Here is a 14,848-nt window from a genome sequence, read left to right as displayed (position 1 = left end):
CGTGAGGGAAGATATTGAGAGATTAGTTCAGAAATATACGGAGGAGAAAGGTTATGGATCGCTTTGTAGGTCAGTGTTAGTAATTTAAACTAGATATGCTGGGAAATTTCGATCCAATGAAGAGATTTGCAAAGAGGGGAAGCAGGAGTGTAGTGAGGCGAGAGATTAATTAGTCGGGCAGCAGAGTAAAGGATGGACTGGAGGGATGCAAGAGTGTTAGTAGGTAGGCCACAGAGGAGGACGTTGCAGTATTTGAGGCTGGAGATAATTAGGGCATCCACACGCATTTTGGTAGAGTGAGGGTTGAGGAAAGGACGGATTCTGGAAATATTTTTGAGCTGGAGACGACAGGAGGTGGCGAGAGCTTGGATGTGCGGTTTGAAAGACAGGGCAGAGTCAAGAGTTACTCTGAGGCAGCAGATTACCAGGAAGGGGAAAGTGTGGATTCTTTTATTGTGATAGATAGATCAGGTTGGGAAGGTATGCGAGAAGGAGGAAAGATAATTAGTTCAGATTTGTCCACATTGAGCTTGAGGAAGCGAGAAGAGAAGAAGGAGGATATGGCTGATAGACACTCCTGGGATTCTGGAGAACAGAGAGGTGACATCTGGGCCAGAGAGATAGATCTGAGTGTCATCAGCATATAGATGGTACTGGAAGCCATAGGACCAGGCGAAAGGTATAGATTGAGAAGAGAAGAGGTCCTAGGAAAGAGCCTTGAGGAACACCAACAGAGAGGGGATGAGATGAAGAGGTAGTATGGGAGTAGGAAATGCTAAATGTGTGGTTGGTAAGGTATGAGGAGATCCAGAACTGGGCAAGGTCTTTGACACCAAAGGAAGAGAGGATCTGTAGTAGGAGGCAGTGGTCAACTGTGTCGAAGGCAGGACAGGTCTAGAAGGAGGAGTATAGAGAATTGTCTGTTAGCTTTGGCTGTAAGTAAGTTGCTCATAAGTTTGTTCAGGGCATTCTCAGTGGAATGGTGGGGACGGAAGCCAGATTGTAGGTTGACAAAGAGCGAGTTAGATGCAAGGTGAGAGGTAAGTTCAGCGTGGATGTGCTGCTCAAAGAGTTTGGAAGCAAATGGGAGCAAAGAAATGGGGTGATAGCTGGACATAGCGCTCGAGTCAAGGGATGGCTTTTTGAGGATAGGTGTGATTGTGGCATGTTTCAAGGTAGATGTGAAGGTACCAGAAGTTAGTGATAGATTGAAGAGATGGGTTAGGGATGGGATTAGTGTAGTGGTGAGGTTGGGGAGGAGGTGGGATAGCAACAAGTGCACAAGTGGTGAGTTGTAATTTGGAGAGAAGATGAGCAAGCTCTCCCTCCGTGATTTTGGAGAGGGAAGATATGGGGTTAGGGCATTGGTCTGGCATACAAAGGGATTGTGGTGGTCGGACAACAAAACTTACCTTGTTTGCCTATCTTATTTTTGAAGTGCATGACAAAGTCCTCCGCAGAGATTAGGGAAGTTGGAGGGGGCAGTGGTGGGTGGAGGAGGAAGTTAAAAGTGTTGAACTGTTTGGGGTGGTGGGATAAGGAAGATACAAGGGATGTAAAGTAGGCCTGTTTAGCGGAGGTGAGAGCTGATTTGAATGCGACTGTTGCTTGTTTGAGTGCAGTGAAATCATCATGCGAATGCATTTTCTTCCAATGCCATACTGCAATTCTGGATACTTGACTAAGCTTTATAGTGATGTTGTTGTGCCAGGGTTGTCTATTGATTTGTCGCACTCTGCTATGCATGACAGGGGTGACCGAGTCGATGGCTGATGCAAGAGTGGCATTGTAGAAATTAGTGGCAGTGTCTGTGTTGTGGAGTGAGGATATGGATGCCAGTGGTAGAATAGAGTCAGAATGTGCGAGTGCTAGATGTGTGAGGTTTCTGCGGGGCTGCACATGTTGCTAGACATGGGTGACGGGTGAGGACAGTGATGAGAAAGTGAGTAGATGGTGCTCAGCTAGCGGGAGAGGGGAGGTTGTGAAGTTAGATAGGGAGCAGAAATGGGTGAAGACCAGGTCTAATGTGTGTCCGTCAGTGTGAGTATCTAAGGAGGACCATTGAGTAAGTCCAAAAGATGAAGTAAGGGACAAGAGTTTGGAGGCTGCTGAATGGTGGGTGTCAATGGGGATGTTGAAGTCACCCATGATTATGGTGGGAATGTCAGCAGAGAGAAAGTGAAGAAGCCAGTTGATGCTTTATCTCATAGTCTAGATTCCATTTCTCCTCCAGAACCTCCATCCTCCATTATTCCTTAGGGTATTGTGGTGTTGATGGTAACCTCGGAGATGGAAGAGGAGATTTGTAAAGCCCAGTCGTTGGCTTCTTCTCCTTCCCCAGGGTCCAAATTATTTGTGCCTGTGTGCTTAAGATTGCGGATGTTAAAGGAATTTCATGATTCCATTTTAAGTGGCCATTCTATGGTTACTGCCACAAGGAAAGCCATTGCTAGACTTTTTTGGTGGCCATCCATGCATAAGGGTATTAAAGGTTTTGTATCTGCTTGTGACGTCTGCGCACACGCCAAAGTCAGTCATAGACGGTCGGCTGGGGAATTGGCTCCATTGCCTATTCCAAAAAAGACCATGGACTCATTTGTCCATGGATTTCATTACAGATTTGCCTCTGATGGGAAGACTGCATTTTGTTCCTTTGTCAGGATTACTTAATGCAGAGACACTCTCCAGGTTGTTTATTTCTCATATTGTAAGATTACATGGGATCCCTCTGAACATTGTGTCTGATAGGGGAGTATAATTTTTCTCTAAATTTTGGAGAGTTTTTTGCAATAAACTAGGGATTGACTTGTCATTTTCATCTCCTTATCACCCTAGAGGTCAGACTGAAAGGACAAATCAAACTTTGGAACAAATTTTAATTTGCTTTGTGGCAGCACAACAGAAGGACTGGTCTTTGTTTTTCAATAGTCGAGTAAATCAATCTACAGGAAACTCACCATTCTTCTGTAGGGCCGCCATCTGGGCATTACTGCCCTGACTGGAATAAGGGGCCCGGTCAACAGAGGGGGCACGCTTCAGGCCCCATCTCTTCTAATGATCGGGCCCCAGCGGCAGGATCTTTCCAGTGCAGTAACTGAACCCTGTGTCTGAGATGCAAGGTTCAGGTACTCTATTGCCATGCGAGCCCGGGCCCGCATAACAATAGTTAAAGCCGCCAGCCAATCGGAGGCTGGAAGCTGACGTCAGCATGCACGTCGCCGGCGTCTGACGTCATTGTCATTTGCCGGCAAGTGCGCGCTTTCAGCCTGAAGGGAAGATCGCTCACCGCAAGAGTGTGGAAAGGTAAGGAGAAAGGGGTTTTTTTTTAAATTTTTATTGAAAACGGCAAGCTGGCAGGATGGAGACAAGTGTCCATCCTGCCGGGGGCAGAATGGAGACAGGGCAGGTTGGAGACAGGGAGCAGGATGTAAGATATGGTGGCATGATTGGAGACACAGGGGTCATGATTGGAGACACAGGGGGGAGGTTTGGAGACACGGGGGCAGAATGCAAGATATGGGGCAGGATTGTAGACACGGAGGCAGGATTGGAGACATGGTGGCAGGATGAAAGATATGGGGGAAGGATTGGAAACACGGGGGCAGGATTGGAGACACGGGGCATGATTGGAGACATGGTGGCAGGATGAAAGATACGGGGGCAGGATTGGAGACACGGGGCAGAATGGAGACACAGGGGACAGGATTGGAGACATTGTGTGTGATGGAGACAGATGGGGCAGGAATATGGGGCAGGATGGAGACAGGGCAGGATGGAGACAGATGAGGTAGGTTGGAGACAGATGGGGCAGGATGGAGACAGATGGTGCAGGTTCATGGGACAAGATCATAGGACAGATGGGGCAAGATAATGGGACAGATGTGGCAGGATAATGGGACAGTTGTGGCAGGATCATGGGACAGATGGGGCAGGATGGTGAGATCATATGGGGCAGAATGGATACTCATGAGGGCAGGATGGGAGAACATATGGCTGGAGCCAGGAATGAGACACACGGGGGCCAGGATGGGGGATATTATTACCATAGGGGCTAATTAAGGGATATTATTACTGCAGTGATGTACTTATTTTAGTTTTTAGTTTTAAATGGGGATTTGGTCCTGTTACTGTGCAAAGTGATACAGTGTTGCCTTTTTTTCTTAATTTGGTGTAGTGAAGAATTTGGGAAAAAAATAAGTAATGTGTTCTGAAAGCGGTGCTCTAGGTAACTGTGTTATTTCCTGCAGAGACGAACCCTGGCTGGAAGAAGTGACGTCGTTCTGTGCTGGATGAAGATGAAAGACTTCACCTAGAGTCATCACTGGTGAGTCAGTGTGTTACCTATACACTGATACTATACTGTATACTATATACAGCGGTCCTGTGTACAATGCCACCAGTGATCACTGTATTACCTTTACACTGACACTGCATACTAAGTACAGATCTCCTGTGTGTAATGGCACATATGGTGATATTAGTATTGTTTTTTTATTACTGATCAGTATTGTAGTATTCAGTCACAAAGTGGTGGTAATATGTTGTCCGGCCATGGTGTGGTGGTATTTGTGCCTTGTATGTGGTATTATTGGTCACCATGTGGTGGTAATATGTGGTCCGGTGGTATTTGTCCCTTGTGTGTGACCTTATTGGTCATTTTAAAAATTTAAAAATATACCTAAATTGTACTGCATATTTTAACAAATTTTTAATAGGTTACAGTAGGGCCCGGCCAAAAGAGTCTACTGTGTCATGGTGGCGGCTTAAAAAATCTTTTGGCCAAAACAAAGGCTGCTGGTTATATGTGTGATCTGGTGATGGGAACTGTTAATGTGTGATTGGTGAGAAGCGGAGTTTTTCCGAGAGCGGTGGGGCTGTGGACAGTTCGAGGGGTGGAGGCGGGGCCGGGGTGGAGCCTCGGCGGAGTCTCAAAGGGACCCAAAAAATTTTGCCAGTATGGGGCCCCAAAATTCCTAGTGGCAGCCCTGTTCTTCTGTAATTATGGTTTACATCCCCATTTTGGCAAATTTTCTAGGATTATTTCTGAATGTCCTGGAGTGAAGGTCACGGTGCAGAGACCTGGGGATATCTGGAGGGAGGTTCAAAAGAATATTGGGACTGCCAAGATTCTCCAAAAACGAAAGGCCGATAGAAGATGGTCGGTGGGTTCTCTTTTTAAGATTGGGGATAAGGTTTGTTTGTCGTCTAGAAACTTTAAACTTAAAGTGCCATCAGCGATGTTGGGTCCAAAGTTTATTGGTCCATATGAGATCCTACAGGTGGTCAATCCTGTGGCTTTAGATTAAAGCTTCCTCCATCCCTTCGCATCCCTAACGTATTCCATAAATCCCTATTAAAGGAGTATGTCCCTTCTGCATTGTCTCCCTCATCGCTACCTCCTCCGATTTCAGTAGACGTGGTCTTGAGTATGAGGTTCAGAGGGTTGTGGATTCACAGAGGGTCTGTAATTCCCTCCCTCATCCATTAGAGGGGATACGGACCAAAGGAGAGATCCTGGGTCTCTGCTCAAGTTGTGAAGGCCGATCGGTTAGTCAGGGCCTTCCATCTATAATTTCCTGGGAAGCCTGGGGGTCCAGTGGCCCTCCTAAAAGAGGGGGTACTGTCACATTCCACCACTCAGAGTGTCTGGGATGCAGTCACTGACAGCTCGGCCATCCAATCAGGTACAGGGTCGTGCTGAAGCTGTCAGTACTTTGATTGATAACATGGCCATCCAGTCTGGTTCAGGGGCGTGCTGAGCTGTCAGTGTGTTGATTGACAGCCCGAGTAGCCAAACTGTGACTGTGAGGCATCGGCTGTCTCCAAGTATTCACTATCCTGAGTGATTGCCATGCCTACTTAACTGAGCAGCTTCTCCCAGACCACTGCCAGACGTTCATTCAACAAGTGAGGTTTGTGCTACCTGTGCCTTGAATTCTGTATGCTTGATGTGCTGCCTGACCTTGGACTTCATTCGGACCATCCGCCTGTTTAACCCCTTCTGTTATCCTCCCGGTACTCTGACCTCGGAACATTATGTGACTATGCTTTCATCTCTTCCTTCTGTTTATGACGTACCCTCCTGACTTCTGACCTTGGACTCTTTGACCACTCACGGCTTGACCGTGAGAAGTGACTAGCATCACATTGGTGAATTTGAAAGAATAAAACATGGAAAATAAATACTGGTAATTTTTTCTGTCACCATATTCTTAGAGGCATAACTGTCAATGTAGTCATAGTTTGTAATGGATCGATTTGGAAATACATCTAATTTATTTATTAATTTTTATGCTTCTGAGTGGATATAAAAAATAAAGCAATTCCACCATTATTTTCTTTATTGGTTAATATCATTGTGGAAGTGCCAAATATATATATTCTTTATAATGTACAATTTTATTTCTTTATTGAAGGGAGGGTTAAGTCTACCCCTAATCCTAATACAAAAATAGTATGAAATTAATGAAAAAATGAAGTATTCATTTTGCAGCAAAGAGACAGGGTGGAGTGATGGGAAGGACAACAAAATCTTCTTTCATCTTACAAAGTTACTATGGTCATTTTAATGAGTCATTGCATGACTGGAGACCAGCAACCCTATATGCCCACACTACAATATTACCAACATTAACATTAGATTTATATGCTAAGCTTAACTCTCTATTATTCTAAAAGCTTGGGGATCACCCTTAGGCCTGTTTTACACTTCAGTTTTTTTGTGTCAGTTAAAATCCGCCAAAATGGCGGAAAGCGGATCCGTTGGTAAACTGATGTGAACGGATGCCACCGGACCGTTTTTTTAACGGATCCGATGAATGAAGAATTTTAAAGGAAGAGAGAGAGAGAGAATTTTTCAGGCCGCCAGAGGAGATGATTTCAGGGTTAAATTCCCGGCTGACTTCTTTCCTCCGGGCATGCACACTATAAAATAAGGATCCTGCAGCACAAAAAAAGTTGCATGGTCCGTTCGGGCATGTCGGCAGACGCAAAAAAATTGGCGGATCCGCAAAAAAACGGATCCAACAGATGGCCATCCGTCAAGATCCGCCGGTAATGCAACTCAATGGGGAAAAAAATGGATCCGCAAAACAAAATGGCGGATCCGTTTTTTTTGCAAAACGGCGAATTTTGACTGATGGTCAAAAACGAAAGTGTGAAACAGGCCTAACTTTGACAGGACAAATACTATTGGGGAGATTCTCTTCACTGTTCCAATTCATCACCATTTGGGAATATTAGCTCAATGCAACACTTCTGGTGAAAAGATATTAAAGGAAGTCGGTCACCCCCAAAATGCATGTTAAATGAGTTACACAGTGTTATAGTATACTTGTCTCCTAAAAAAAATCATACTAGAACTGTATCTGTTACTGAAAAATCAAATAAGTAAAAGCACCAAATAAGACAAAGTAAAAAAATACAAAACTTTATTAACACAGCAAAGGATTATTTATATAAAACAAAAATTAATAGGGATGTGACAGAGGTATGCCAGAAAGAGTGGAACCACAGATGGAGTCAGACAAACCAACAGGCATGTAAACAATAAATGATTCTTCCGGCGCTGTGCTTTCTCCCCCCAGAAGGCACACCGCCAAAACGCACGGAGTCTCAGGTAACCCATCAGGCTTTTTAGTACTATTTATCTTTAATTCTTTTGCTCTGTACTTTACGTCCTTGATTTCAGCATACAACCTTTCTGGACATTTGTGCTTATTCCCTGGTCAGGAGACACTGTTTTTCCAGGCTATACTATTGGGTAAAACCTGCAAAAGACAAAATGAGCAAAAACCCTGCAGTAACTAAATAAGTAAAAGCAAAAGTGCATCTAAATAATACAGAGTTTTTAGTAATACTGTTTTTGATCAAAAGTAGCATGAAAGCCATCCCACCACGATACGGTAACTCTGTTCGGGATAGTCTTACACTGTCTAATATTAAAACCTTCCCTTGTGTCAAAGTTGACCTCAATGTGTGAACAAGGGCAGACAAAAGGACTGGGTCCTAAACAGTAGATACCAGTCTGGGGAAGCCTTAGGGTGTGTGCACACGCTGTGGAATGATCTGCGGATATTTCAGAGCGGATTTAGCAAAATCTGCAGGTAAATCCGCAGGTCAAAAGATTTCTGCGGATTTGAAACTGCAGCAAGTCCGTGCAGAAAATTCCGCACAGTGTGCACTGTGGATTTCATTTTCCATAGGCTAAAAGGGTACTGTACAACACAGCAGAAACTGCTGCGGACCTGCAGGGCCAAAACCGCTGCGGATCCGCAGCAGAATCCGCAGCGTGTGCACACACCCTTATATTCAATTTCCAGCTCAGGAGAGGGAGGCCACATCCCAGCTTGCACAGAATGCAAAAGTACAAAGAAACACAAAAATTGAGCTTGGCTTGAGTTGATACACATGCAGCATATAAATGCATGTTGACATTGGTCATAAAACATAAAACCTGCAAAAGACAAAATGAGCAAAAACCCTGCTGTAACTAAACAAGTAAAAGCAAAAGTACATCTAAATAATAGAGTTTTTAGTAATACTGTTTTTGATCAAAAGTAGCATGAATGCTATCCAACCACGACACGGTAACTCTGTTCGGGATAGTCCTACACTGTCTAATATTAAAAACCTTGCCTTGTGTCAAAGTTGACCTCAATGTGTGAACAAGGGCAGACAAAAGGACTGGGTCCCAAACAGTAGATACCAGTCTGGGGAAGCCTTAAGGGCCTGTCACACTAAGAGATATCGCTAGCAATATCGCTATAACTTGTGACGTTATAGCGATATTGCTAGCGATATCTCTGTGTCTGATACTTACCTACGACCGGCTCCCCCGCTGGTTATCACTGATCGCGCGAGAACATTCAGGACTGTTTCTCGTCGTCAGCTTCCTGCTGGGCTTCCTGCTGTGGGGACGAGCGACGCGTGGACGCGGGCGGGAGGACGCAGGATCGCCTGGTGTGACAGGTAAGTAGCGACCCCCGTCCCCAGCGATGTCGCTGGTGAGATCTGCCTGTGTGGCAGCTCACTAGCGACCACTTAGCGATGTACCAGCGATCCTGACCGCGTCATATCGCTGGTCGGGATCGCTGGTACATCGCTAAGTGTGGAAGTACCTTTATATTCAATTTCCAGCTCAGGAGAGGGAGGCCACACACCAGCTTGCACAGAATGCAAAAGTACAAAGAAAAAAACACACAAATTGACCTGCGGATTTTGCTAAATCCGCGCGGAAATATCCGCAGATCATTCCGCAGCGTGTGCACACACCTTAAGGCTTCCCCAGACTGGTGTTTACTGTTTGGGACCCAGTCCTTTTGTCTGCCCTTGTTCACACATTGAGGTCAACTTTGACACAAGGCAAGGTTTTTAATATTAGACAGTGTAGGACTACCTCGAACAGAGTTATCGTGTCGTGGTGGGATGGCTTTCATGCTACTTTTGATCAAAAACAGTATTACTAAAAACTCTGTATTATTTAGATGCACTTTTGCTTTTACTTATTTAGTTACAGCAGGTTTTATGGCCAATGTCAACATGCATTTATATGCTGCATGTGTATCAACTCAAACCAAGCTCAATTTGTGTTTTTTTCTTTATACTATTGTGTGTATTTTTTATTGCACATATGCACTGACACTTTTTGAGCAAAATCATTTACTGTTTACATGCCCGTTGGTTTGTCTGACTCATCTGTGGTTCCACTCTTTCTGGCATACCTCTGTCACATCCCTATTAATTTTTGTTTTATATAAATAATACTTTGCTGTCTTTAATAAAGTTTTGCATTTTTTTACTTGGTCTTTTTTGGTGCTTTTCCTTATATGACTTCTCTGATTTAGGCACTGAATCTACTTTAATTTTTCTACCTTATACTGATTTTTTTCTGGGTGCTGGCCTTGTTATAGATATTTGTATCTGTTACTGGTACAGTGCCAGAGAAAATAATTTTTTAATCCTTATGCAAATGAATGGGTTTTGGTGCACCACTGGCATGGCCAAGAATTTGGTGCACAGTTATCCCTCCTCGTTTGCATTTTGAGGGGTTTGCCTGCTTGTGATTAACAGGGCTCATTTACTAGAGTGAGTATTGTCTATTAAATGCTGCTGGTGTGTATACACATGTGCACTGCACTGACACTGTCTGTGCCCTGCACTGACACTGTCTGTGCCCGGCCGCGTGTGCACTCTGGATGAGAACAGTCTTCTCCTTGTCTCCTTTCTGTTAACACCACACTGGGATAATCACCTAGTTTTCTTTTAAGATGCTTGCTAGGCTTCAGGTGTATTAGTGTAGTGAGTGACTTCAGCAGGAAGAAGACGAAGAGTATTTGACATTGTGCACACAGTCGGCCACAGGAATGCGCACAAAAATCAGCAGCATTTAGACAGTACTTGCTCTGGTAAGTGAGCACTGTCAATCAGAAGAGGGGCCAACCCAAGGGTGCTCTGAAAGCCCCCTCATTTGCATGTGAATTAAAAGTTCTCTTCTAAGGCACTGTACCAGTAACTGATACTGCTTTAGGGCAGTTTCACACGTCAGTGTCTCCGGTACGTGTAGTGACAGTTTCCTCACGTACCGGAGACACTGACACACATAGACACATTCGAATGAATGTATCTATGCAGATGTCAGCATGTTTTCACGGACCGTGTGTCCGTGTGCAAAACACGCTGACATGTCCGTTTTTGTGCAACAGCACGGATCACATGGACCCATACAAGTCAATGGGTCTGTGTAAACATGTACCGCACACGGATGCTGTCCGTGTGCGATCCGTGTGCATTTTTAAAAGTCAAAGGGTTAACATTGAAAATAATTTTTCAAAAACACGGACACACGGATGGTTCACACGGACATACGGATAGCACACAGATGTCACACGGATGGCATACGTATGGACACGGATAGCTCCGGTACCGGTTTTACCGGTACCGGAATTATCTGGATGTGTGAAACTGCCCTTAGTATGATTTTTAAAGGGTCTAAAGGCCCCGTCACACACAGCGATATCGGCAGCGAGATTGCTGATTTTGTGATGCCACAGCGATCTCGCAGCGATATCTCTGTGTGTGACATGGATTAGCGACCGGTCCCCCTGTCAGGTATCGCTGATCGTGGAGGATCGTCCTGGGCCGTTTTTTGATCGTTGGTCTCCCACTGGCCAGCGCGCATCGCTGCATGTGGCAGCGGGAGAGCAACGATCAGCGACGCTGCAAGCTGGTTTCTAATGTAAACAGCGGGTATCTAGGAGCCGCGCAGCTCTTAGTTACCCGCTGTTTCCTTGGAAACCAGCGTGCACTCTGGTTTCCAAGGTAAACAGCGGGTAACCAAGAGCCGCGCGGCTCTTAGATACCCACTGTTTACATTGGAAACCAGCTTGCTCACTGGTCCTGATCGCTGGAGGGGCTGTCTATGTGACAGCTCACCAGCGATCAGCTAACTATGTCCCAGCGATCCCATCCACGTCGGATCGTTGGTGGGATCGCTGGGACATTGATACGTGTAACGGGGCCCTAAGTTCCCTATGTCACTGTATAGCTAATTCCAAATGCATTTTAAAGGTGAAGGACTATTTTGCATGCTTCAATTAAATTCCTATGGTTATCTACTGCATGCGTCCCAGGTTTAGGAGTGCGGATTTACTCTGGTCATACATTTCAAACGAAACTTGAAACTTTAGCACCTTCAGTGTGTTACCAAAAGAAATCTATATTGCTATTCCATTAAGAGTGCTTGTAAATTATTTTGAAGTGCTGATATTTTTCTGATACCTCCTGCATCATAGTCTTAGCATGGTTTGTTATACAATTGAATATCTAATATAAATGCAACAAATTGTTTCTATAATTAATACTATTAGGGCTTTAAGTTGGCACATACACTATCCAAATCGCTTCTCTGATAAACAAGATTTTAGTCCCATTCCCTCTCTTAGGCTGAAGTCACACTGCCATAATTCTCGTGCGAGAACTGGATCGTAAAACTTGCCCTGGCCGCCACCTCTCCTGACCTGAGCTTGACAGCTGCATAGTAGTCCATCACGCTCTCATGCTCAGGTCAGGAGAGGTGTCGGTCAGTCCGTGCAGTGCGATGCGATTATCGCAGGAGAATTATGGCAGTGTGACTTCAGCCTTACCATGTTCTTCATCTCTTGTAAACATAAAGATGCAAGTAGTTTCACCTCTGTTTTTCTATCAAATATTTTATTGCACCAGAGGACTTCTCACATTCTGTTTCTATGTCCGATAAATGTTCCTTTACACTTTTCTTTAGCTGGCATTTTGCGCATCCAATATACTAAGGTAAGGTATTAAGCATAACTCGAATTCAGCAAAAGAAGGCCTACGCCAAGAGAAGATCGAAGTCTTGAAATGGCGAAGACAGAACCTAGACCTGAATCAAATTGAAAATCTGTGGGTTGACCTGAAGAGGGCTGTATACAAGAGATATCATTGTCATCAGACAGATTTGGAGCTACTGCAAGAAAAAGTGGGCAAAGACTGCCAATTCTAGATGTGTCATGCTGACTCCTAGCCAAAAAGACTCAATTCTGTCATACATTCAAAGGGTTTTTCAACAAAGTATTAGTTTAATGGTGTGCATATTTATACATCAACATTATTTTACGTCTTTCATTTTCTTTTTACACTTGAAAATATTTGTTTGGTTTTCAATTGAATGGTACAGATTACAAGTAAAAGTAAATGTATAAAAGTTCTGAAATTGTTCTTCTTGGTTATTTTTACATGACAAAAAACTGTCACTTCAACAGGGGTGTGTAGACTTTTTATTTATTATTTATTTATTAGGTTTTCTTTGTCTGACATTTTGTTTTGTTCTGGAACAATTCAGGATAATACATAGAATACCGTATGTGTTATATTAGCAGCCATCTTGAAGCAAATACTTTTATATCAATATTTTATAGCAATAATGAACAATATAAAAACATACCTTAAATCTGAAAAATAAATGTGTAATATAAGTGAAGTCTAGATATGTTGTAAATGGATATAGAGTTAATTACTAATATCTATGGGAGTCATGAGGGTAGATGAGCCAGTGAATTCCTTAGACTTCAAGTTAGGCTGGTTTCACATTAGCGTTTTTGTGCGCAGCGCATCGTGCGCATCCGTGCGCATGCGTCATGCGTACCTATGTTTAACATGGCGTACGCATGGTCTTGCATTTGCATGCGTTCGTCTGCGTTTTCGTGCACATGCGGTTTTTCCAAGTGTGCGTCTAGGTGCGCCGGACGCAACATGTTGCATTTTTGGGTCCGCCCAAAAGTGTCAAAAAATCACATGCGCATGCTTGCGCACGAAATGCATCAAAACAACGCATTACAGTCTATGGGAACGCAGGCATGCGCATGGATATGCGTACGCCTGCGTTAGCGTACGCATGCGTTTTAAGAGTAAACACTGGTTTAAACCACCCCCTACACAAAGAAACATTGTTTGGTGGAGTCTGTTTCAAGGATTTTTCAAGGATTTTCCTCCTGTGAAATATTACACCTAGAGAATGCATGCGCATAAAAAACGCAAATGCATGCAAAAAACGCATGTGCGTTTTTACTTGCGTATGATGCGCTGCGCACAAAGTCGCAAATGTGAAACTAGCCTTAGAGATCTCACATTTTCCTAAAAGCTGGGGATCCTACAAGACTTCTATCTTCATTGTAGCTCTTGGGTTACAAATGTCTTGTTAAAGACTAATAAAATATTAATACATATGTCTAATCACTATAATCTAGCCCTACTTGACAAAACTTAACCTAACTGGGGCTATGGTTCATGTCATTGACCAGTTTATATCAATTGACATGTCTAGGATGTTTCCAATTAAAATATTTTGCTGGTAGATTTTAATAAATCGGTAATAACTGTGTAAGATTAACAGTTTTCTAATAACACTGATTTATTTTAATGTCTTGTGCCTTTAAATGTAAAAAATAAAGCCAATTCTCTGGTCATATCACTTTTCAGCGTTCACACATTTCCTCTACGTAACTGTTTTTGACTTAATTGTAGTAATGAATACAAGTCCGAAAAGAGCGTTTCCATATTTGTAGATTCAGCACATTTCTGCACAGCCTTATGTAATTCAGCTTTAAATGGAAAGGGATGCACAGACCCCATAATACTAAGAGTAAACCAGCGTCGGAATATCTTGTCACAGATGACCTAGAAGAAGAAAAATATAATACATTAAGTTCTGAAATAAAAAATATATGTCAAACACATAAAATCATTTGTCTTTATAATCTCTCCTTCAGAACTTGAGAATCCTAGAAACATCCCATTACAGACTTTGTACCATAATAACCTTTGTTGTTTTTGTCCTTCCTTTTTTTGAGATGGATGAGATTTCCATAAACTAAATTTTCACAAATGTAAAGTTTTAGTTTTTAATCTAATAACAAGGTGTCATCGGGTAGTATAAAATTGATTTCCTTGTCTGCTGACTTTTTTTTATTGAAAGATGATTCCTAAGAGTGTTCTTGATGTCTTTCATCAAAACCAAATTTACGGTAACCTGTACATTTCTATTCTATATTTAAAGAGGGAGCTTTATCTATTTTAGAGTACAACCTTAAGAATAATAGTGACTGTGAAGGCCACTGCCTAACAAAGGATCCTTCTCAGTGGTGGCAACATTGGATCTCACAGCCCTTATGTACATTTGAAAGCAATGTATTTTTTATATTAAAGCTTATAACTTTAGTAAGTTTGGTCCTAGTATGGTTCATGTATGTTCTAAGGAATCCATAGCCTGTCACAGAGTGTGTGACCTTCTTGACTGTCAGACATATTTTGAGGACTCATCACCCTGTGTATT

The 14,848-nt window shown here is 43.2% G+C and overlaps 1 protein-coding gene and 1 long non-coding RNA gene across 2 annotated transcripts in view; one reads left to right on the top strand and one right to left on the bottom strand.

Annotated features, from left to right (window-relative positions):
• The window catches only part of LOC141101143 (uncharacterized), an 88,595-nt gene extending 76,100 nt beyond the window's left edge, over window positions 1–12,495 (top strand). The window contains exon 3 of the long non-coding RNA XR_012234898.1: window positions 12,281–12,495. This is a non-coding gene — a long non-coding RNA (uncharacterized lncRNA). The remainder of the gene's footprint in view (window positions 1–12,280) is intronic.
• Window positions 12,496–12,781: 286 nt separating this feature from the next.
• The window catches only part of DIPK1C (divergent protein kinase domain 1C), a 168,742-nt gene continuing 166,675 nt past the window's right edge, over window positions 12,782–14,848 (bottom strand). The window contains exon 4 of the mRNA XM_073589981.1: window positions 12,782–14,193. Coding sequence (XP_073446082.1) covers window positions 13,999–14,193 — 195 coding nt within the window. The 3' untranslated portion in view covers window positions 12,782–13,998. The remainder of the gene's footprint in view (window positions 14,194–14,848) is intronic.

The sequence above is a fragment of the Dendrobates tinctorius genome, unplaced genomic scaffold, assembly GCF_039654945.1.
Source record: "Dendrobates tinctorius isolate UK_male_01 unplaced genomic scaffold, ASM3965494v1 ptg000115l, whole genome shotgun sequence".
Classification (NCBI taxonomy): Eukaryota; Metazoa; Chordata; class Amphibia; order Anura; family Dendrobatidae; genus Dendrobates; species Dendrobates tinctorius.
Note: the sequence above shows the minus strand (reverse complement) of the source record. Positions and strands in the feature narration are given on the sequence as shown.